The sequence below is a fragment of the Xenopus tropicalis genome, chromosome 7 (genome assembly GCF_000004195.4).
Source record: "Xenopus tropicalis strain Nigerian chromosome 7, UCB_Xtro_10.0, whole genome shotgun sequence".
In the NCBI taxonomy this organism is placed as follows: domain Eukaryota; kingdom Metazoa; phylum Chordata; class Amphibia; order Anura; family Pipidae; genus Xenopus; species Xenopus tropicalis.
The window spans coordinates 72,023,679-72,048,765 of NC_030683.2; the positions used below are offsets into that span (position 1 = coordinate 72,023,679).

General features: G+C 38.1%; 1 protein-coding gene across 2 annotated transcripts in view; it reads right to left on the minus strand.

Moving 5' to 3' along the window:
• Positions 1-256: 256 nt before the first annotated feature.
• Positions 257-25,087, minus strand: part of ets1 (v-ets avian erythroblastosis virus E26 oncogene homolog 1) — a 40,582-nt gene continuing 15,751 nt past the window's right edge. The window contains exons 2-8 of one of the 2 annotated variants that reach the window (XM_012966189.3): positions 22,927-23,046; positions 21,239-21,439; positions 19,324-19,398; positions 16,840-17,085; positions 14,575-14,835; positions 6,498-6,616; positions 257-6,226 (exon numbers count right to left, since the gene is read on the minus strand). In XM_012966189.3, coding sequence (XP_012821643.1) covers positions 6,011-6,226; positions 6,498-6,616; positions 14,575-14,835; positions 16,840-17,085; positions 19,324-19,398; positions 21,239-21,439; positions 22,927-23,046 — 1,238 coding nt within the window. In that variant the 3' untranslated portion in view covers positions 257-6,010. 2 annotated transcript variants of the gene reach the window in all.

Sequence of the window (25,087 nt, forward strand, 5' to 3'; positions counted from 1 at the left end):
CACACTCACCAAGGGCCAACATAAACCAGCCAGGAGGGCCAGAGAACCCGTGGGCCTTGTGTTTGACATATGTGAACTAGACGATATAGCTTGAAATGGTCATTTTCTTTGATGAACAAATTATACTTTTAAACAATTGTTTCAGGATAAGCTTGGTCCTACGATAACTACGATAAGATCCTTTAAAAACTTTGAAGTGTATGGCCAGCTTAAAGGCAACATAAGGAACATGAAAGAAGAGTCAGACACCAGCAACTTGTATAAATGCTTTCATTTTATCTCAAAAACATTTGAACACAGTAAGAAATGGAACTACTGCATATATATTCACATACACATATGTATAAAAATATCAGAATTGATGTTCCTGCATCAGATAACTACAGGGATAAAAATACACTCTTACAGATCCGTGAGCGTGTTTGGCAAGTAGCGCTTTCCTTGGGACCCATTTTACTGAGCAGGCGCTGGTTGCAAAACATGAACACTTTGTATCTTGGTTCCATTTTAACATAATTACAAAATAAAAAACAGTACATATGAAATGCTACACCAGTCAGCTACAGTTTTGCCAAAAAGGAGTTTAATAATACATTTCCTTTTCATAAATTATAAACAAAAACAACAAGGCAGACATAAAAATATCATCAACGTATTCTTTTTAAAAGAGGTCATCTTTGTCACATAAAAAAAAAAAACAATTTCCTTGAATAATAAAATTCACTTAAGCTGTAGATCTGTGGTAGGCAAACTGCGACCCTCCAGTACTTGCAAGACTACAACTTCCAACACCTGGTAGGATCATGGGAGTTCTAGTTTAACATTGACAGGATGGACACATATTGCCAAGCCTTGATGCAGCTCATATAAATATATATATATATATTATTTTTCCTCAGATTTCTTTGGGATGACCATTGCTCAGTATACCAACTATTTGTTTTATTCCTAATTTTTCCATTACCAATTATTTTCTAAATCAGGCATAGAATTCCCCTTGGCGTCAGGGAGCAAACCAAATGATACCTACTGAACAATAATTAGATATTTCATTTAAAAATGAATAAGCATTGATACAAAATTGATACTGAAAATGTTCATAAATTGTGTTGACAAGCAACTTTTAGCACTCCTGTCAGTTACGCCAATGCCAGAGTATGCTGGCCACCCAAAACTGTACTTACTGCTGCTGTTTGCTTTAGATTCTATATACAATTTTTGTAATATCTAGGGATCTAAGAAAGCTTTACCAGGACTACTACTAAAGAACAAAATATGCATCAGTTTTTATGAGCTTATATTCCAGAGGGGTATTAAGGGCACTTTCATGATAACTGGTCTATAATAAGGCACACAACTGTTTGCCCTAGAAAGGCTTACCATGCCAGGGCTTCTTCTGTACATCCAACCTCAGTTATGTATAACCACTTATTTGAAAAGACAATGCAATTCCATTTACATTAACCTCCCGAGTACACCTCATTTGGTCAACAAAATGCCATGCAAGCAATTTGTAATGTCCAACTGCCATGATCACATGCTACATATTTTCCTCTCTTATTTGCAATACTTGAATGTTTGTTTTTTTAATTTAGTTTAAGCACTCATCACTATTCTGTGGGGTGTTAGAGCTTAACAATGGTACAGAGATCTAACAACTCTTCAAATCATTAATTGCTGAAATCACAACTGGGGTATTAACAAGTAGGACAAATATATTCTGCGTGGAAAAAATTGTTCCAGCACGGAAGTGTGTTTATTATCAAAATGATTAATATTTAGCATTTAAATATAATCATTGTATCTATAGTTTTTGTGTTGAGAAAAGGTGTTAAAAACGGTCGTTATAATTTGTTCTAGCTATTTCCCGATTGGGTGGTTGGGCAATACAATGGGGTGCCCAGTTTTGATTTATATGGGTTTTTGAACATACTTGTGCCTTGTAAGAATACATATACTATACATCTATGGTCTTCCTGAACAAGCTATGTCTCCACCTTCATCCTGCAAGAGCTTTTTCAATATTACAGTAGAGAAGGTCTAAATGTACAAATGCCCTGTCATTCATGGTGAACAGGGAATAATGAAGCAATCAGCTAAAATTTATGGGGCATTTATGGGAAATGTTCAGTCTAAGGTTCTCCCTCTGTTCAACTATAAGTCCTGTGTTCTTAAAAAAGTCAAAAACATAAAATTGTGGCACAACAGCAGCTGTAGGATAGCAAGATTATGGCCATATTTTCTACATATAAGAAATGATTGATGATGCCTGTTGTCTCTAAAGATACCAGGGGCCAAGTGTCTAATTTACAATACTCCAAATATATTCAATGTTGCGCTCTTACATATTTTTATAATTACAAAACTCCAAGAGAACTTTTAATTTTAACTGTGCTCTATTGCTGTGCATGTACTACTAGTTCCCTACCTCAATGTGAGACACAGAGGGGAATTGTGCAGTATTCTTTCGTATATTCAAACCATACACATGGATACTAAAAAAATGTCTGTCTTCAGAAATGTAAACCATATAAAGTACAGTCAGACTTGCCATTATTAGCTGAAGTGACCATAGTTACCAGTTTGGCCATTCCTAATGTAGTTGACCCCCTTGCATGGGATCACAGCCAAATACAAAAACACACTAAGGGGCCAGACTAACAATCAGACACCTTTCATTGGTGCAAATCATTGGTCAATGGATGTTAGAGAATAAGCCACTGCTGCTGCTCAATGTTATAGCAAGAGTTTGACTAACATTTTTTGTGGGCAATATAAAATGCACATTCTTTAGTTTGCCTTATAAGAAACAGTAAAACAAGAAGTCTTGCTTAATCTGAGAATTTATTCATTGGGAATTGTCTTACTATCTTCCACATCTGTTTTATGATGTTTTTATCCGACACAATGAAGTATATAATGCAGACCTGTAACATATATTTAAGCATTCTATTGAAAATTGCTGTGCTGTATTCACATTTGGCTACCTTGCAAGAGGTTGATACTGATGAATTGAATGCTGATGAGATCAAATTTAAATGTGATCAAATGTCTAAAAACGTAAACAGAAAGCCTGTGTGTCACATCATGCAACAGGCTAAACGTGCCAGTGTGCGCTAGATACAAATATGTTGAGCTTCTCCTGTTCTACAGGATGTGAACCCTCGACTGGCAGAAAAATACTGCTATGCCAAGAAATGTAAAAGTGGAGCTCATTTATCAACACTAGATAACTATGCAATAACCATAGCAACTATGCAATAATCAGCAAGTAGCTTTGATCTGGCTACATCTAGTTGAACCATGAAAGTTGAACTCTTATTCATTGTTGTGGATAATGGCAGTAGGGCAAATTTGGCCAGTGTGTGTAACTTAATATCAGTTTTACTTCAGTGGTGTGACTAAGCCATTTCCCTATTTAAATGATACACACCTGTATTTCAAAGCACCAGTCTACTCTGAACAGGGTAAATATAGACTCAAAAATACACTTAAAAAGAGAAACCAAAAAATCACCACATAATAGCAAAGACACAGGAGTGGAATGAATTATTGTAAGATGTTTATTTTTTGGTAATGTGCTTGAGGAACCGGTGCTTTAAATTTATTTTCATGAAACAAAAACAGAAATATTTCATTAAGAAGGGGTTAACCGCAAAGATATGTGGAATGTATTTACAATGCCCCAGTCTTCTGAAACTTCCATCCTTTGTCACAAAATGGGAAATGATTTGGACATCTGCCCCCCTCATTAAAGATTGCATCAGTGCAATAAGTCACCTATTCCATAGTCTTTTGCTAAGAGGCACTTGTATAAATAGCACTGCAAAGGTTTTAATATATACCCCTATGGATTGATTGAAGGGGGGGAAATAAGAAAATAAAAATTAAAAAAAGGAACATTTTCTTCAAATGCTTGTTTTGTTACATCAACTACTTCTTAATCTGTTAAGTTTCAAAATAAAGGAATATTTCCAAAACAAAAAGACTTTGTATTAACATAGCGCCTGAGCATCTTATTTTTTTTAGCCACCATGAGGATTTCATATTAGAAGGAACATTTTTCTGTTGAAAATAGGTGCCAGATTTAAAAGACATTTGGTTTGATCAGGCTATTGCCTGTCCAAACTAAAAGCAAAGTTAATGCTAAAAACCCCCCCGAATGTGTTCCGAGTTGAGAGGCACGAGTGTTAAACTCTTCTAATCTTCATAACTATAAACATACAGAGAATGTGAACAAAAAAAAAGGTTACTGACCTGAACAGACAGCTGATGAACCGAATACAAACATCTATCTAGCACTTTGCTGTTATTTTCCCATATACTTAACCCTCATCCAAGCTACATGCAATACAGTAGAGTGTAAGTGCATCAATGCAGCCCGAACAGCTTTCTATGGATTACAATTGTTGTCATTTGCCCTGCAGGCTTCCAAAATAATTGATAAAAAGGAACTGCCTTTATCAGCCTGAAAATCACTGCTGTCATACGATTGGCTAAAGCTGGCTAAAGGAATCAGTAACAGTGATGAACCATATGTCAGATGCTGTATGCTCAAAGTTCACTGAAATGGAAACTATAACTAAAACCCATACTAATTTGTGATAAATTGCCTGATGTATAAATATGTGCTTAGCCAATGACTTTACTTCATGAGCTGCTTTTCACCTGTCAGTTGTAACCACATTTATTCTTATCAGTGTTACATTATAGGCTTCATTAAAAGAGCGACTGGCTGTTTAGCTATTAGCTCCCTTTAAATGTTCTTTTCCTAAAAAATGAACTCATTTGAAGTGGCCAGCTTATGAAACATTTGCTGCTTTCATTGCACATTTCATCCCTGAAGGTTTAAGCAACTGTTTTAAGATTGTCCTAGCTCAGGTTTGGATTGCTCTATGCATGCCAGCTCCGGCACAACCACAATTCCCGCACCACCCACTACCTGAGCAGTAGAGAAGTAAAGTTTGGGATCCGTGTTCTGCAACTCCTGGAAAGGCGATGGCTGCCCATCCTGTTTTCATGTAAATCAACTTCCTCTTTGGCACTTATGTGAAAAAAAGAACACATACAACTGACAATATATCTGTACAACCTTTTCATAAAAAGTTTCTTATAAAATATATACACACATAAAATTCTCTTATCTGTAAAAAATACATTCTGGGAATGTTTTAACATGGTGGACGGGACTTCAGCGCAACCATTTAGGTGTGGCTCAGCAAACACTGCAATTAAGTAAGGAGGAGAGTATGTTCTGAAGATGTTTCCCTCAAAATAGCAGTTGAAGGTACATGCAGAGAAGGAATATATTTGGTTACTACTATTTGTGTCCTGGACAGAGCTGAAGCTCTTCTAAAAATCTCTTCAGCCACGTGGACACAGAAGAACACTTAACCCATCTATATATCTACATCAGTGCCAGAACTATGCTCAGTTACTGCTTGAATCAAGCTGATTAATTGTTCCAGCGATATGGCTCCGCAAAATGAAGTCATAAAATCTTCATAGCTGCTGTTGGACCTATGAAATCTTTGTGTGCTTTTCATTAGTTTTCGTAACACACTTCCTCCTTTTTGTAATCTGTCAGACAATTGGTATCTGTTTGCATCTGTTGAAAAAAGCTGGCTACACATAAAACAAGAACTTAAGCGAAAAATGCATTATTTCAGAAAAAAATATATATGAAATACTGGCACAACATCTGGAAATAAAATGGTTACTAAAGTAAGCAATCAAATTGCTCTCCTTCCTGTTCTGCATAAAAAGTAGGGTACGGAAAGGCCCAGGCTTTTCCTTGGCAGTGGTAACGCAGAGTAACCAACTTCAAACATTATCCCAAGGCCCACTCATGAAGGAAGCCGTGTCCGTTTCCCAGTTATATCCTTTGTCCCCCCGAAAGCTTCACATCAACTTTGCGCATTCAGGAGTGAAAAGTGGCGCCAAGATTGGAGCTTGGGTTCTAGGTGTTTGTCTTTTTTTTTCTATGGTCCAAACTTCCATCTACTAAATTCTATTCATCATTGTCTGGTTTAACATCAAGCATGGCGTGTAGTTCCTCAGGCACATATCCCAGAAGACTTTGTAAGTCGCAGACAAAACGGTAGACATAGCGCTTTCCTGCTGTTTTGTGAATTATATTTTTGTCATAATAATAGCGCAGCCCACGGCTCAACTTCTCATAGTTCATTTTAGGCTTGTTTTTCCTCTTACCCCAGCGTCTTGCAACCTGTGAAATATACATTTATTCATAGAAGTTATTTCTTTAGGGTCTCTTTAAAGCTTTTAAACATCATACAGACATGTGGCAAATGGTGACCATATCCTGATTATCCTGAATGGGCAATCATAAACATAGAGGTGCATGCACTAAAGATTTAGCAGCTGATGTAGATTGGGTGTATAAATCCCAGGCAGGCTTGTGCACATACCCCGAGTCTGACTTGAATGTTGATTTCCTACTGGAAAACATCTGCATTTATTGCGTCACCATAACCTACCTCATCTGGATCAGAGAGCTTAAATTCCCAGCCGTCCCCTGTCCAGCTGATAAAGGACTGGCACGATTTGTCTGTCAGTAACTCCAGGAGAAACTGCCACAGCTGGATTGGTCCACTTCCTATAAGGAAATAAGAAATGAAAGATAGCTGAATCTGGTTCTTGTTCCCTTTCTAAGACCTCTTAATGAAAAGTTCAGAATTGTATGGTTACATTTTGGGGGATAAATCTCAAATATCAACAGTAATCGATGTACACACATAAAAATAATTAACTTAATGGAAAACAATACCCCCTAAACAATGAGGGTCTCTATAAAAATCTAAAAAAAAAAAACAAAAACAAAAAAGCCCATATGTTAAGCAAGCTTAATCCAAATACAACATTTTCATAAAAATGAACTTTTCTAGTAGTAAGTGTTACTGGATAATCAAATAGAAAAACTGTAATTTTAAGTACTATGTGCTGCCTCCTGGGAACATATGATTCACAGTGCACACAAACAAACCAAGGGCACACATACATGTTAGGTCACATCAGCCAATGAATGGGCAATGTTCTGTCTTTAACCCTCACACTTCTTCCTGTTACAGTAATATATATATACCATGACTTCAGAGGATACAAATTATTTCTCAATATAAAAGAGTGTGCGATAATCTCTGAAATTTGGGTTTCATATGGTCTCTTGCTACCTCCTCCTATGTCTAAACTGATAAACTCTCCCCCTCACACATTTTCACACAAAAAAAGCAGGTGCAGTGACAGGCTTTTTCTCAAGCCATATCACAACAGAATTTTTATGTTATAGAGGCAAGAGCCCAACCACGTGTACCACTCTTCTTCTTACAGCTCTTACCATACATCCATCTAAAAATAAGCCTGCTAATAAATATGAACTAACACTGACTCACCAGCAAATATGAGGTTCCTGTATTACTCAGTGTGGCCCGGCTAATGTCCCAACCAAGCACACTGTATAAGAGTGTATAAGAGTATAAGAGCTTGCTGGGGTATAATAGAATAGAGCTTTAGAAGAAATGTGAAATTACCTTTTCTCTATCAATTACTTTACGAACTATGTCAAATAATCAAGCAATATCCATGTTATGTGCTCTAGGATTTGTATAATTTATCTAAGAACGGATTCCCAAGCATGACTGAACATTTTTTTTTACCCAAGGCCTACAGACATGCATAAAAGACCAATGAAAACAGCACACTTCTGTACTTCACTCTATCCCAGTGACACATGCCCTCAATAGGGTTCAAAGTCTATACCCAGTCAATGGGACTCACATGCTATTCCTGTGCACAATAAAGCCTCTGTTTTGGCAAGGCTGGCCATGTCAGAAAGAGCAGTGGGGTGATTAAATCTGTCACATGTTAGGAATGTGGCAATCTCATTGGGAAAAAATGTCTCCCTATTCAGACACTTGGTGGTGCAAGGGAGGGGTAAGAGAACTCTTGCCTAAAAATAACCTCAAGACAGTACACTATTCTGTCCCACATTTTCCTATATGTCCATCTTAGAATGCTGTCTGGCCCTTTGAGAAGAAAGATAAAAATGTTTATTATTAAGCAGACATTATCACAGCACGACTAGAAAAAAAAAAAAAAAAAAGCAAAAGACATGTTGGCTGTGTTGTACAGACAAAGAGTCTAATATGTACCCATCCAATGTTAAATGTATTGCATTAGTACCGAATGCTTAGTGTATGTCATATTCACTTGAGTTTAAGCGCATTGTGACCCGTGCACACTTTTGGCTCCAGATTTCAGGCCACAGCTGTTCTGTGCCATGACCACAAGCCCCATGAGTGTACGGCGAATGGAACATTCTCAGGCTCAAGATGACTTTTTCTCTCTAAGTTAGAAAATATTTTTTGTAGATATCTACTAGCTTAGCATGCGATAATAACTCCTTCATTGCCAGAGTTGTCTCTAGCCTGCTGTTTTGTCTTTAATCATCACAACTACTAACCTTGAGTTGCTGATAGCCTGTGACAATTAACACAAAGTATAACATAAAACTGCTGAGTTGCTAAGCTGAGTTGCTAATGTTAAGCAAGCAATTAGCACATTGGTGCTCTGTACACACAAGGAATGGAGACCCTGTAACCACTGCTCACTGCATATCTAGAAGCGACTGCATTCCAAAACAGACCCATTGTGTTTGCATCACTCTACATAGGTTTAGGCTTGGAACCTCATGGCATGCCCTGGATTCTACAGGGCCAAAACCAACAGAAAATTCCAAGAGAAAATTACAGAAACCTGCTGTTTGCATATTTAACCTATTACTATAATCAAAAGCTTGGTTACATTTGGTGAACAAACCGGGCTGTGTAAACATCATCAAGATCAAGATGGCTGCAGCTAAACACAAAGAGCAATAAATCACCATCAATCAGGCATAGTTCTAAACTGGCAGCGAACAGATACTTCAGCATGTCAGTAAAAATGAACACTTATTTATATAAGGTTCTGGCCCTTTAATAACTTGCCTTAAAACAATAATTTGCTCTTATGCTGAATAATGACCACAGTTAAGAATAATATTAATACTAATAATAATACTACTACTACTAATAATAATAATAATAGAATTCTGTTTATGATGAGGATAACAGGAAAATAGTTTTTGTGAACTTCTTCGTTACAACACTGGAGGTTGGGTGTCATTTTAAAGCAGTTCTTTTATAAGGCTGAAAACTGATGCTTTAATACAAATCCCGGGTGACAGGGAATGCAACTTACAATAAGAATGGGTCTGATCACTTTAACATAAAGAAAATTTCCACCTGAAATATCCAACATGAGAGTTGTCTGGTCTACACATAAAAGATGACTCTCCAAACCCAAGTCATGAACCAATACACGGCAGAAAGAATCCAAGTATAATTTAGATCAGTAAAGACATTATAGAAGGTTGAGACAAGAGATTAGGATGAATGGTAAAGAAAAGATATGACAAAAGTGTGTATACATACAGGATGCTTTACTTGAGAATGAAATACCACAGAAACAGTAAGGGCAGTAGCACACAGGGAGATTAGTCACCCGCAAAAACGAAGATTTATCGCAGGCAACTTATCTTCCCGACATACCATCCCACCGGCAAGAATGCGTTGCTTCGGTTTTCTGAAGTCGCCCGAAGTTTCCTTGTAAGGCAGCTTCAGGAAACTGAAGTGACGTGTATGCCATCTCATCGGCGATTTACATTCTTGCCAGTGGGAAGGCAAGTCAGGAAGATAAGTCGCCCGCAATAGGTGTGCCACTGTCCACAGAAAAATGTATCCCAATATCATAATTCAGAGCAATTACACAAACATCTTCGGGTGAAGACACACTGGGCTACTAGTAGCAGCTACTTTTTCACGGCTACTAAACTCCAGAAAATACCTTTCTATAGGCAATACTAAGAATTGCCTCTGCTAAAACACACATTGTCAGTAAATTGAGGTTCGCAAATATTTAGGATGAAGACAAGTGGCACTACTTAGTAGCAGTTACTTGTCACGGCTACTTAAGTCCAGAAAATACCCTGCCAGACAAAACTGAGAATTGCCTCTGCTAAAACACACAGAGACAATTATCAGTAAATGATCAGCACTGTCAATTTTTGTAGCTGTAACAAGTAGCTGCTACTAGTAGCTCTGCGTGTCTTCAACCTAATTTTGCAGCGCTTATCTGGATACTAGTTTCCCTTGCACTCACAAAGCTGTCTTGAAATCAAACTGGAAAATGAACAGAAGAGGAGAGAATAAAAACAACAAATACAAAATTGAAGAACATTACTAAGATGGAAGCTTCCTAGTTCTAGTCTGTTGTTTTGGTGATGGGAGGAGTGACCCTAAACAACCACACAGCAATTTCAGCTGCAGATTGGAAAACGCCAGTATAGGAATGTTAATATTTCAAAAAAACCCTACTGAATAAATAATGACCACTAAGTGGAATGTTGCTTAAAGTAAATCCCTATATAACATACAAAATGTTAATGTAAACTTGCCCTTTAGAAGGATTAATGTTTCCTTACTATGCTGCAGCCATCTCTAAAAGCACCACGACTATAAGCAAGTAAATGCCTTACTACTTTATTGAGCAAATATAAAGTGCCATAACTTGTGCATAGACACATTGTACTTTACTCGCAATGCTATTCCATCTTACACACAACATTACAGTGCTCCCTGAGGTCTTACCATACATAGATTTATTTCTGCACTGAAATTTAGAATAATACACATACTGGGTCCATATATTGATACAAACCAAAATCTTTTGATGTTTTTGGCAAGACCTTGAGGCCCACTTTAATATGTGCCAACATACCCTTAAAGAGAAACCTACTGCTTATTCTGCTCTATGTAAGCATGAAGGACATCTGTATACATATTTGTGGGACAGGATAGTATGTTAATGTATAGTGTTTGCATCTACATCTGCTTTGTTTAGGAAAAAGATTTGTCCCTGAGGGTTGTATCCATATGTGGTTAGACATTAGTTGCATGGAATTTTTATTCATGTTGTGAAATTACATGTCTGCCTGTAGTGCTAAATGAACACATTTTCTTATGCAAATTAGAAGCCCCTAAATCAAATCAAAACCCTTATGAAATTATTGGGGTAAAAGCCACAGAGTATCTTCTTTTAAATATGGTATGCAACAAGACCTGCCAGAGGGACAAAATAAAAACCCTTCTTAACACAAACCAAGAGGCCACAAGAGGTATACAAACAGGCCATATGATGGGTAAAGAGTTAAGCTTCTAGCTACAAATCGACAGACCACACATGCGTCAGAGATCTTCATCATCTTTCATTAACTGCACAGAAGCATGTGATTCAGGAGTCAGCAAAATAAAAAGGCTAAGCTATTTGAAAAAAAAACAAAAAACAGGCTTTTTATGGCCATTCTAGATGCGCACTTACAGAGCTGATCTCCTCATAAAACCCCAAAAACATGATAACACCATTGTACTGGAAAAGGGTATATAAATTCCATTTAGGTACAAGAAATATTCCTAGCAAGGAAGAAAATATATTTCTGTCAGGGTAGCACAAATACCCAGTACTGCCTCCCTTTAGCTTTTAAAGAGAATGTCTACTTTTAAACACATTTTTCAACACATACTGCTCAAAGCGCCATGTGGCTTTCCGTTGAGCAAACAGCAGCCTTAAAGGCTCTGGCACACGAGGAGATTTGTCGCCGGCAATTTTTAAAAGAGCGGTTTGGTGACAAGGCGAGCGACAAGACGCCAATGCTAAACCAATGGAAATCGCCAGCGTCAAAACATACGAGGCTACTTCAAGTCGCCTGCTGTTTCAAATCGCACACAGACCATTTTCTGAGCGACTTGAGTAAACATGAGGGGGGGTTAACTGTTGAGTGGTACCATGGGTAGCAGATCGCCTGGAGCTCAACGCGCATGAAATCTCTTCATGTGTATTGTCGTGGCGACTTGTCGCCAAAGCGCCGGTGGGAAAAAAACGCAGGCGACAAATCTCCTTATGTGCGAGCTGTTCCTATATTTAAATGCATATAACTTTGTACTAAAAAAATCACAAAACATTTTGATCCTATATTTGTAGGGCAGCCAATAATACAGTAAAGACAAGATACTATTTATAAAGTGGCTAAAGAAAGAGGTAGGAACACTATTATTGACTTTTTTTAAACAGCAATTTTAAAGGGAAAACAAATTTGCAGCGTGGAATCAAATTGTACAAAATTCTAAGTACCCTGCTGATATTTCTACGAAAAGTTACATCATGCCCCTAGGCTGTCAGAGTTCTACATGACCCAGCACCACTGGCTTCTGGGAGATGCAGCAAAAAGGGCTTTTGCATGGACATCACCGATAACGTTGATCGTACTACAAAGTTATTTAATCCCACAATCAAACTTTATACTGATTAAAAAATGCATCATACACCTTATTTTAATATTAAGTTCCATTATACTGTGTGTGCTAAAAATCTATTTTTTACACAATTTTTTTTTCCTTATTCCTTCCACTAACAGTGCATAACAATGAAACTGAAAGTACATTTAAAATAAACACCACCTCCTAAAAACTAAGTAAGCTTTATCAAACAGGTCTATGTAAATACAGCCATAAGCACAGTAATGCTGCACTGAGTCCTCTATCAAAAAAGACACACAGGATTTCTTGTCTCCTGTTTTGTAAACATGATGTTCCACTGTCTGACTTCCTCTCTCAGAATCATCCTTAATTCCCTGGGCCAGAGCCTGCGCAGTTCTCTCCTCTCTCACCTCCCCTGCCACCAGAATGCTACGAACTCCCTCCCCCCTCCCTTAGGAGTGTGTGATCTCAGCTATAATGCTAGAGCTGTAGCAGGAAGCAACTTAAAGTGGCAGCTGCTACCTTAAAGAAACAGTAACACCAAAATATGAAGATGTATCAAAGTAATTAAACTATTAGGTACCACTGTCCTGCACTGGTAAAAATTGTGTGTTTGCTTTGGAAACACTACTATAGTTTATATATAAAATCTGCTGTGTACCCATGGGGGCAGCCATTGAAAAGGAGAAAAGGCACAGGTTACATAGCAGATAACAGATAAACAATGTAAAATACAATGGCATTTTATCTGTTATCTGCTATGTAACCTGTGCCTTTTCTCCTTTTTATCAGCCTGAATGGCTGCCTCCACAGCAGCTTTGTTTCTCTAAGGGCTCTGGCACACGGGGAGATTAGTCGCCCGCAACTAACCTCCCTGTTTGCGGGCGACTAACCTCCCCGAAATGCCATCCCACCGGCGAAAATGTAAATTTCTGTTCGTGGGCGACTAATCTCCCCGAAATGCCATCCCACCGGCGACAATTTAAATAGCCAGTGGGATGGCATACGCGGCGGCGCGATTTCCCAGAAATCACGGCAGTTTCCTCTCGAGGCAACTTCCGCAATTTCAGGGAGATCGCGCCGCCGCGTATGCCATCCCACCGGCGATTTACATTTTCGCCGGTGGAATGGCATTTCGGGGAGATTAGTCGCCCACGAACAGAGAGATTTTTCGCGGGCAACTAATCTCCCCGTGTGCCACAGCCCTAAACTATAGTAGTGTTCCTGAAGCAAACACACCAGCGCACCAGCGCAGGGCAACAGTACATTATATTTTAATTATGTTAATACACTTTAATTTTTTGGTGTTACTGTTCCTTTAAGCACACAGAGAGAGCTTCTAATGCGGTTTTACTCAGGTATGTTTAATGGTTTCTGCAGAATAAATATATTGTTTTAGGTGGCACTAACGTGGAAAATCTGTTGGCAGTAAAATTCCTTCTTTAAGATAATTCAACAATTCACCTTAGCTTAAACAATTACACCAGTATGTTGCAGCATTGCATTTTAAGCCACTGGAAAAACAATAACAACTCCATCTGAAGCCATTCTGGAAATTTTTAGCATCTGTCTGATGACAAAAAAATACAGTGTGTCCATGAAATACAGTAGAAAGCAAATGAAGGGCACTGCAATAAGTGTCTGGTTACAAAGGAACCTTGCCCTCCTGTTATAAGACTGGGTAGGTTTGTTATAATGACACCTCAGATAATGTCAGGTTTTTTTTTTTTTTTTTTTATTAGACAGAAAAAGTGTAAAAGGAGAAAGGCGGAAAACCTAAAGCAGTGTTTGAAGTCTACACTGCAGCAACTTAGGTTTTATCAGGCTGAGAGATCATGACCCAATTTGACAAACTGCAAAAGCTACCACAATTACTCTACTGAGTGGGAGGCAATGGGTGCAACAAAACAGCACATTATATATCTTACTCTGCTTTAAGAGAAGAAGGATAATGTGCTAGGCATCAGATTTTATTTATCTGCATTTGAACTGGTTTTATGAAAGCTGTAGTTAAGCAACAACTAGTGACAAGTTTGTTGAAGCTGCAACAGTAGCAACACAATTCTGTTTACATAGATCCGTAAATCACATGTTGTTCTCTATAATTCCTGTGCATGCTAGGAGAAAACATCTAATGCACACCCATGAGCACAAGATTTTCAGATTTAGTATGGAGAAATAGCCTCAGCAGAAAGCCACTTCATACCTGTGTAGCCAGCTAGAGCAGCAGCAGGAATGACAGGTTTGTCTTTGTTGAGCTCAGCTCTGTCCCTTACATAGTCTTTAAAAGTGCCTTTGGATTTATGGCTCGGCAATGCAGGTGGGTAGTCCTCAGAATCAAAGCTGTCATAAGATGGCACACGTTGAAGGCTGTTGTATGAGGACTGGCTGCTCCAGGACTGAGTGAGGCGGTCACAGCTGTCGTGGCTCTCAATACTTTCAAATGATTCCTGCCCACCAAGTTTTCCTAGACAGAAAATAAGCTGCCATTAGCAGAGTATTCTTTAGGCCAGTGCTGTCCAACTGGCTCCAACTGTAAGCCCCCACACTGATCGCCTGTTCACACCTCAGACAGACTGTAGGAGCAGTGACAGCATTGTGTCACTGTATGTACTGCCTGCCCTAAGCTGCCTATGTGTATGGCACACACAGGCAGGGAAAGGCAGGCAGAGTATGGCAAGAGAGTACCTGAGAAAGAATCCCCCAAAACGTTGTGTGCAGAGATCTCAATAAACAAAAAAAGTTCTAAACACATTTGCTTTGTTGGAGTGCCATCTGTTACACTTTTTTTCAATTTTTTATTTTATATATATATATGGAACACACAGGCAGCATAGAGCAGGCTAAGTATGGCACATACAGGCAGCATAGGGCAGGCAGAGTATGGCACATACAGGCAGCATAGGGCAGGCAGAGTAGTGCCTGTGTGTGCCGTACTCTGCAGGTGAACCTGGCAGGGGTTTGTTCGCATTTGGAAATAGTCATGATATAGTCCCTAATGTGTGTAATTATATGCTAGGGGTTGCTGTGCTATCCACAGGAAAGGAGGAGGCATATGGATTTAAGGGTGTGTCTTAAAATTACATAATAGAATTCTTTCACATATGAATAAAGGGTGATAGCCTTACAGTGAGCACCAACCATTTGGGTTTTTCTGCGCTACCACCAATAATGTGGGTATAGTCTTAAAGGCTCTTGTGATAACATGGGTGTGGTTTAAAGTGTGTGCAGTTTAAATAAGGGGTATAGTCAAAACAAGCTTCCATTAGCGTCCCTCCACCATGTAGGCCAGAAAAATTCTGGCCCTCAGTACCAAAGAAGTTGGACAGCACTGCTTTAAGCATTAATGCACTGTAGTGAATTCTGTACATTAGCTTTTGGCTAAGGCGGTTTAAGCTTGGATTAAACTGTTTAGTTTAGCTTCACAGAGTAGGCAAATTTGGGTCCTTATCGGGTCATCTTAATTACTGAAACTAGTTCAGTATACCAATTCACCACTTGATCAATGATCTTATATAGAAGACGGTACTACCATCAGTTCAGTGGATTGACCAATATGTTGACTTGTTTGCATCCAAATATACATGCAGACCTGTTTGGTCAGGTCTAGTCAAGTTAGACAACCAAGCTACACCACAGGCACCTTATGAGGATAGGGTACCAGGAATGATTGCTTATTCTTTTATCTCTTTTGGCCTACTGTTGTACCAACTAACTCCTGCTCCAAAGGTGACAGACTTCCTTGTAGTGAAAAATATTTGCACTGGGTAGGTTTATGTACTAAACTCTTGAGCAAGGAAGCCTATTTTATAGTCCCATAGTTAAGAGAAGGGAATTATTGATTGTTTTAAGTCAGCATATTGTAAGTCACTTTATAAGCATGGAGGTTATACAAATGATCCCTACTACTAAATACAGCCATTTGTTCTCTGCATTTATATAGTCTAAATAAGAGTAAGGCATTATTCTGGAAATTTGTACCCTAACAATTAATAGATCCAAGGATAGGTGTTAAAATGCATAAACTGGCTGTCATTTGTCACTGCAGATGCATATGTAGCTTAATAAAAAATAGTTTTTGAGTGTTTCCCACTCATGGAGCGATGAATGTCCTGGATGACAAAACCATTGGAATCATTCTCATACAGACAGTCAAGAAATATAAAATTATGGCGAGAATACCATTGGGAAATGATAGGTGCCCCAACTGGCCATAAGCAGAATGCTTCTTGAAATTATTAGCAGTAATGAGATGGTCACGGAGCAGTGAAAATCCGAAAGCCATGTCTTAGAAATGCCCATTACAACTAAATATATCGGTTTGTCACTAAAAATATTTGCCCATCCTACAACCCAGGTGTGTAGATGTTAAGCTATAACCTTCAAACACTGAAAAGCCGAGGTTAAAAGAGTGTAAATTTGACAATCCTTAGTGAAGACTCATAATGCTTCATAGTAACAGTATTCTTACCACGACTGATGCGTCCCAGGCACATGTTGTCTGGAGACACTACCTCCTGTTTAATGGTGAAGTAGTCGCCCTGAGATTCAGGCTGCAGGGGGTCACGCAGCAATGCTAAAGGGTAGTCATTCTCATATTTCAAAGACAAGAGTTCTTCTGAGCTGATGGGATGCAGGGTCTGGTATGACTCTGTGATGAAGCTGGGTTCAGAGAATTCAGAGGGCGGAACACACTGTGCATGTTCAATTCCATAGCCTGTTGCAGAGAAACACATGTAAAGCACACCTTGATGTATACAGTTTGAATCACACTGTCAGAAAACATAACACTGACCTCTGATCTACAAATAACTCAGGAAGAAATGGTTTTGCTCTGACATTCACATTTATTTGTTTACATCAGTAAGCTGGGGAAGTGTGTATCCTAGGTCTGCTTCGTCTCAAACGGAAATGGATTAAACAGCTATACTACTGGATTTTGTATTAGGCTGCATTGAATGTTATTATTTTGAAATGAATGAAATTATTTTGCACTGATAATGCCATTTTACAAAATATAAGACTATACATTTACATGTTCCTGAAGAACAAGCAGATTCTTAAGGAAAAACACGTGCTAGCAATGCTAAATGACATGTAGAACAGGTATCATGCGTTCTAAAATGCCCTAAAATGTATTGATGTATACATGTATTTAGAGCATTTTTTGCCAAAATTGTTTGTGGTAAACCGGTTTTTCTTTATACTATAGCCTGCATTGTGGGCAGTAACTTATTTATAGAAGGAAAACATAAGATAAAGATAAGGTGCAGACATTCATTTTATTATAATTAAGAACAAATGAAAATGAATATGTTTCACTTGAAATATGGCTTAAAGCATTGACATTTACTAGTAATGTTTGTGCCTTTTTGCATGAAAAACAATTGCCCAAAAGTCCACCACACCCATTTCACAGTCTGATCATGCCTAGAAAATGCTATTTATACAACTGAAAAGTATGTGCTACATATTTGTTCCAATTGCATTCTTATCCAAAAATTCTTATTTAAAGAAACAGTAACATAAAAAAGTGTTTTAAAAGGTACTGGTCTTCAAAAACACTACTATAGTTTATATAAATAAGAGGCGGCCATACACAGGCAGATTTTAGCTGCTGAATCGGGTACTTAAAGGTGGCCATACACGCACCGATAATATCGTACGAAACCTCGTTTCGTACGATATTCGGTGCGTGTATGGTATGTCGGCGAGTCGACCAATATCGCAGGAAGCTGCTGATATTGGCCGACTCGTCGATCGGACCAGTTTAAAAATTTAACCAAAATTTAACCAAAATCTCCCTTCAGCGCTGAATCAGCAGAAGGAGGTAGAAATCCTATTGTTTCTACCTCCTTACCTGCCAATTCAGCCCTGAATGGTGTGTGGCGGATCTGACGATGTTCCGTGCGACCAAGATCGCCACGTTTATGGCCAGCTTTAGATGGATTCAGCAGCTTATCTTATCACTTGATATGCCTACCAGAGTTGCCCATACACAGGGAGAAAAGATAAGAGAAGATCCGCTCACTTGGCAACCTTGCATAACATGCAAATCTTCCAGTGTATGGCCAACTTAAGCTGCTGTGTAGCCAGGGGGGCAGGCATTCAAGTGGAAATATAGGTCTAAATGGAACACATTACACAGCAAATAAAATATAAGAAAAATATAAAATAAGCTCTGTAGACTCTTATTGTATTTTGCAGAGCTTATTTATTATCTGCTAGGTAATCTGTGTTTACCTTTCCAGCTTTTAAAGATAACAATGCTTCAAACTTCACACCAATTAACGGTTATAATATTTACAACTACAATCTTTGCAATTGGTGACTTCTCAAGAGTCCAGTCATTATATGACTATGCCTTTTGTCATCATTGGAGACTGATTCATTGGATTCATTTGCAGAATTAAAGAGGGCATTACACCCCCTTGTTTATTCAGAGTTAAATGAATAGGGCTTGTGCTGAACTTACATTTTGCCTATTGTTTTGATTAAGAGAAATGCATGGTATTTGTTGTATCTCCAGCTAAAGAGGACAAGGTAAAAAAGCATGGAGCAGGTTCAGTCTCCCTGTTTTGCTTGACATAAAATAAAAATGATGTTTGTTTAAAACAATAGGCAAAATGTATGTTTTTCACAAGCCCTATTTATTGCAATGTGCCTTTTTTCTCCCAGAGACTCTTTCTAGGCAGGCCTCCTCATTCTAGGATGCAGAAGAAATGTAAGTGATTGTGGCACTGCACCATAGCGTTATACCCCGTTATTAAGATAGTATTGTGTAGAAGCCCAATAATAAAGAACACTTTGTTTTAAAAAAAAAAAACACACAGTTGTAGGTTTACTAAGAAATTAAGGTGTCTTCTCCTCTATTAAATACACTTGGTGGTCGGGGGGGGGGGGGGGTGTCTTTAACATGTTAAATATTAAAACAGTTTAATACAGTTATACTTACTGATGAAGTAGTCTGAAGTGTATCTGGATTCTGGGTATGCTGGGGTTATTTCACTAGTTTGATACTGTTTTGAGTCTTCTGAAATGAAGACAGTACAGACAGAAAGGCAGAACAAAACAAAAAAAAACAAAGAAAAATCATTAGTACATATTCTATTATATGCATGAAACCATAGGATACAACAAAATATAGCTGTGCATTTATAATAAAAGCTTCATATAAATATAGCCCTCCATGATCATCTTCTTGATATGTTTGAATAAGAAAAAATAAAGTTAATTATATAAACATTAACCAACAAACACAGAAACCTTTCAATATAATTTTAGTTGACCGAGGGCATCATTGGGCCTCTCTGTGCCCACTGGATACCTTGGCTAGGTGAATGTTATTGAGAGTTTCCAAAGACTCTATTTTAGAAAGCATCTAAAAAGAAAGCTCAGCATATTGAAGTGTTTACTGAAACATTTGGGAAATATCCCTAAGTTCAAAAGTGCCTCTTACAGAGAAGGTAAATACTGCACCAACTGAGGGTTTCAAATATAAGCCTGCTATATTTTATGGTTGAACATGATGGACGTACCTCTTTTTTCAACCTAACTTACTATGTAAGCCCGATAAAAAGCTTCTATATTCCCCAACAGAAATGAATGCAGGTGAAAACTGTTCACTGATGTGGTATCTATCAGAAAATTACAGTTGGATTTTTTTCATTCTTCACAGCAATGTGACGGACACAAAACAGGCCTTAACCTAAATCTACAAATCCTCAAAATAACCTTCTGCAGTTTGTATGCGTTTCCTGTTTTATTTTTGGCTAGTTTCTATCTCGGTTTAAGCTTCTGGCAATGGCCTATAAATGGTAGTGGGGAAGCACGCTCACTTGCCAAGTAACCAAGTGTGGGAGGATCACAGCTCTAATCATAGTACAGGTGTTTTTTTCCCATTTTATAAATGTAGTAATGCGGAGAAAAAAAGAATTACACACAACACACACACACACTATATATATATATATTTGAAATATATACAATAACGTGTTGTTCATTCATACCTACTGTAAAAAATGTTCTACAATACAAATTTCAAGAATTTTGAACCATATCTAAATGCACATTATTAACAACACTCTAAACATAGCTGCTGTACTTCCTAAGCTTGCAATAGAATCGTAGTTCAGAATTACTAGAATTGGATGTTGTTGGATTTCAAAGATGAATTTTTAATAAGGATGTTATAAAAATTTTGAAACAAATACACTAGGCCCATCAAATATGGAGTTTAGATTGTTTCAGCACCCTCAGAAAACTGCAATTAAAAGGCATAGTGAACACCAGAGCAGGTAACAATGCTGGTATAGAATATATTTTATGATCATGGAATAAGTCACTAGCCACAAGCAGCCAATACAGGAATCACCACCAAGCTGTCTCTATACAGAAGTTATTGCTCCTAATTATCTGCGTACTTTAGTTATCTACCTCGCAACTACCAAACAGGGAGAAGCATTCATTACCCCATTTATTCAAAGTAACCACAGATTTTTTTTTTTTTTTTTAAACAATAGGGAAAAGTATGTTCAACCCAAGCCCTATTCATTCAGCTTGTGTTGATCAAGAAGGTATACTGTTCCTTTAATGTAGTATGGAGTAAACAGAAGGAGCATTTTATAAAGGAAAGAACTACATGTATGAGACAGTGTTCTCAGCCAAAAATATATAAAAGAAAGGAATTAGCTTATAGGCACAAAAAAAAAAAAAAATAAACCATACGTTCCCATGTAATGAAAGGCCGCTAACAAAAAATAATTGTTTCAGCCTTGATGTTTCCATGGAACCTTGTGACACAATCCAGTTTAAGAATGTATAGAAGCACCTAAAGGGCACCAGTGCATAGAGAGTAATTAAAACATTACCTTTCTGTAAGATCTCCAAGTGCTCCCACAAGATATCTCCCACAAAGTCGGGCGCCAATTCTAGAAAACATTCCTTCCCCAGGCCACATAATGCTGCTCCGCTCATACAGAACTTCTGAAAGTCCACTCCTTTCAGAGTAAATTCATTCACTGCCCACGAGACCCACTCCCTCACTTGCGTGTCTGTCCATTCTCGGGGATCTAACCAGAACAAATGGAAAATTAGTATTAGAATTGTAAAATTTAAGCACCTGTGCACAGTGATTTTTTTTTTTAAAAAGAGTTAAATAAATACAGTCAATTTAAGGCATCTCAGACAGTAATGGAATCTTTATGGCACATGTTCCCAAAGTGTGGGGAATGTCGATTTTATATTTAAGGGAATCAATTAATTAATTACCATTAATATAGAGCAACAAATGGCAACAATTCTTTTAATTTAGGAATGCAGTCAATGCTGCAGTCTGCCCACAGATAAATTAAACCTTTCCTGGAAAAGAAATAATGCTACATGCGTCAACAGTTGTGAAACATGGTACAGAGAACATAAAAAGGCTCATAGCTGTGCTGTGCTAAAATTGTTGTGCGCATTAAACCCACCAAAGGTACTTGTATCCAAACACGAACCTTGAACTTTCATATGGTTGCCCCAAACACCACTGAATCTGTTCGGCCACTTGGCTGAATCAAGTGCCAGTGTTCATATGGTCATGAGGGAACCTTGCAGCTACTGCTATTCTGAACATGGTGGTAATTCTAGTTCCCGCAGTTGGTTGCATCAACAGAAGCAACAAACTTGTACCCAAGGGATCACAAGCAAATGTAATTTTAATGACAATTACCAGAAGTGACACAATCCTGACTCTAAAATGTTAATCATGCTTTGCATCCAGTTTGCTGCCACAAACAATTGGGTTCCCAGCACAGCCGCAATTACACTTGAATTATGGGGATAAACGCTGCACTATGGCTAAAATATGCACTTCACATATAAATTAAAATTTCAGACATTTATTAAAGATTTAGTTCACCCCCTTTGATTTCTGCTTGAGGCAAGTTTAGGAAGCACAGAGACAGAGTTCTACTCAAAGCAGAGCCTCCTGTAGACCAGCAGTCAACAAGGGGCTACAAATAGTCAATCACAGTTCTTATTTGGCACCCCCAAAGAATATTTTTTATGCTTGTGTGTCACAAGTTAAAAAAGTTGGGGATCCCTGATGTAGAGAGTGACATTAAATCAGACAATTTGCAATTAGTCTTCATTTTTTAGTGTTTTGGTTTTTTTTTTTAGTGACACAGCTTTTTGTTTAGTAGCTCTCCAGTTTGAAATGTCAGCAGCTATCTGGTTGCTAGAGTCCAAATTACTCTAGCAACCAGGTAGTGGCTGGAATGAAAGACTGGAATATGAATAATTAGGAACCCCAAAAGAAAGTTAAGTAATAAAAAGTAGCAATAACAAAATTGGAGCCTTGAAAAGCAACATTTGTTTAGCTGCTGGGATCAGTGATGCCCATTTAAGTGCTGGAAAAAGGCAGAGTAGGGTAGCAAATCATTCAGAAAAGACCAATTAAATTTTCTTAGGATATTTTGTAACTAAAACTACCCATTATCCAGAAAGTTCTGAATTACGGAAAGGCCATCTCTATAGACTCCATTGAAATCCTGTGAATTAAATTAGCATATCTTACCAATGGGTATCCCTAAACGTTGTTGTTCCTTGGTAAAACCACTAAAAGTGGCACGAAGAGCTTGAGACATCATCTCTTTACTACTGGGAGTCAGCAGGGGAACATCTGCACATTCCATATCTAAAAGCAAACAGATATTTAGGAGTTTAGAAGAGGGCTAAAAAGCATAAGCTTAGTTATTTAATCTAGTTCTCCAGTATAATATATAGATAATATAGAATACCACGGTCTTGTAATGTTGCAAGTTTGACATCGCCAGATGAAACACATTGGTTACGGCAATTATATAAAAAGGATAAAAATGTAGCTCTAAAATGTAGGGCCTAAATGTATCATAATCAGAAGGGCATATTGGGAAAGTTTGGTAGGAAGGATTGGTTGTGTTTTTCCTACATTAAAAATCATCATCTTTACATAAATACTCCATTTGTGTCAAGAATAAAACAGGACCAAAGTCCTAGAAGTGTCATTTTAAATTGGAATTCTGTCCAATACTTAATACACTCATTGTTACTAATGCTGCACATTATATCTCTGGCCATGCTGCTGTACATGGGAACTGTTTTAACAAAAGGACCTATTTGTTAAGGACAGAAAAGTGATCTCTCCACATCTTTTCTTGACATGTGTCCCCTGACCTGTGTCCCCAGGACTTCTGGCTGACAGATAAAGGTCAGTTTATACAGTACACACACTGTGTCTCTTATCACCTCTTGTGTGACACCCTGCCCTATGTCTCACATCCATCAATCTTGCACTGCAAGAAAACAAGAGATCACCGGCATCTGGGCAACATAATAAAATTCACACTACTCTCTAAAACTATCCAGATGCTACTTTTAGGAGTTTTACGGTAGGGTTTTTAAATTCCAAGCATTATAAGGACTGTCCAAGTTCTTGACGAGACTGGTGCTCCAGGTTTGACATGCAACACAAATGTGTATGGAAGTACTGAATTGTTAGATATAGCATTCAGTCCATTGCTCAGAACGGATTCAAGGCATCTGAAACCACTGCACAGAATGCCTTCTATGAATAAAATGAAACATTGCATAGCTTCTTCTAAGAATACAATGCTGTGTCATGCAAGGCCTGGAGTTGTGTGCCAAATCCGCAAGTCAGTTCCTATAAAGAATATGACAAATCCAGATATACCTCTAGGAATATGTGTTTGCCAAATACTCTTAGCAATTTCCGTGCCAAATCTGGAACATAACGTCCAGAAATACTATGCTATGGAGTGCCAAATAAAAAACCTACCCTAAAGTTCAAAGTTCATTTGAGTGAAGAGCTTGCAGGGTGAGCTACTGCATTCATGGCTTCCAGACAAATGTTTACGACTTGTTCTCTTTTACCGAATATCAGAGGAGAGAGCCAAATACGCTGCAGGTCTCAGAAGTGTACTAAGTATTAATCTCTATAAAGTTACTGCCCGACAGTTTTGGCTCCTTATGCTATGAAACACAAACTACTTTTTCTCCATATCACAACCCAAAAGGTTTTGCACAATACAGTTTCTTAAATTAAGTTTTCCAACATTACGCAGTGCGCGGCTCAAAGTGATAATGATGCATTTTTGACAGGATGTTGTTAGCATCTCTAGTAAAAAAACGACACCACATTTCTTATTCTTCATTTCCCCAAGCCACCCAATGGGCTTAACTTAACAAGGCACAAAGAGGTGGATTCTGTCAGCTGGGGGCAGTCACTCAGTCTAAGTCTAACAAGTTACTCTTTTGCCTATTTCTTCAGTAAAGAATTTTCTTGTTAAAATATCAAACCGGTGTTGTTTCCTGCATGACCTTGGGTTCCCTGCGTGCAATGTAGAGGCAGATCTTGCGAGCAGAGAAAAAAAGGGTGTTACCTGTGTTACTGCCATATTAGTGGGCTCCATACATAACTGCACAAGCATTTACAGCTTTTTATTATATTCCTACTGACTATGGGTACATACCAATATCACTTTTTTCACTCAAGTATTTTAGCAAATTTAAGGGCTGTGAGAGACGGGGAGATTAGTCGCGGTGCGACAAATCTCCCCGAAATGCCATCCCACCGGCTAGAATGTAAATTGCCGGTGCGATGGCATACACAGCGTGGCAATTTGCCGAAATCATCAAAGCCTTGAGAGGAAACTACATACACAGGAGAGAAGCACCCA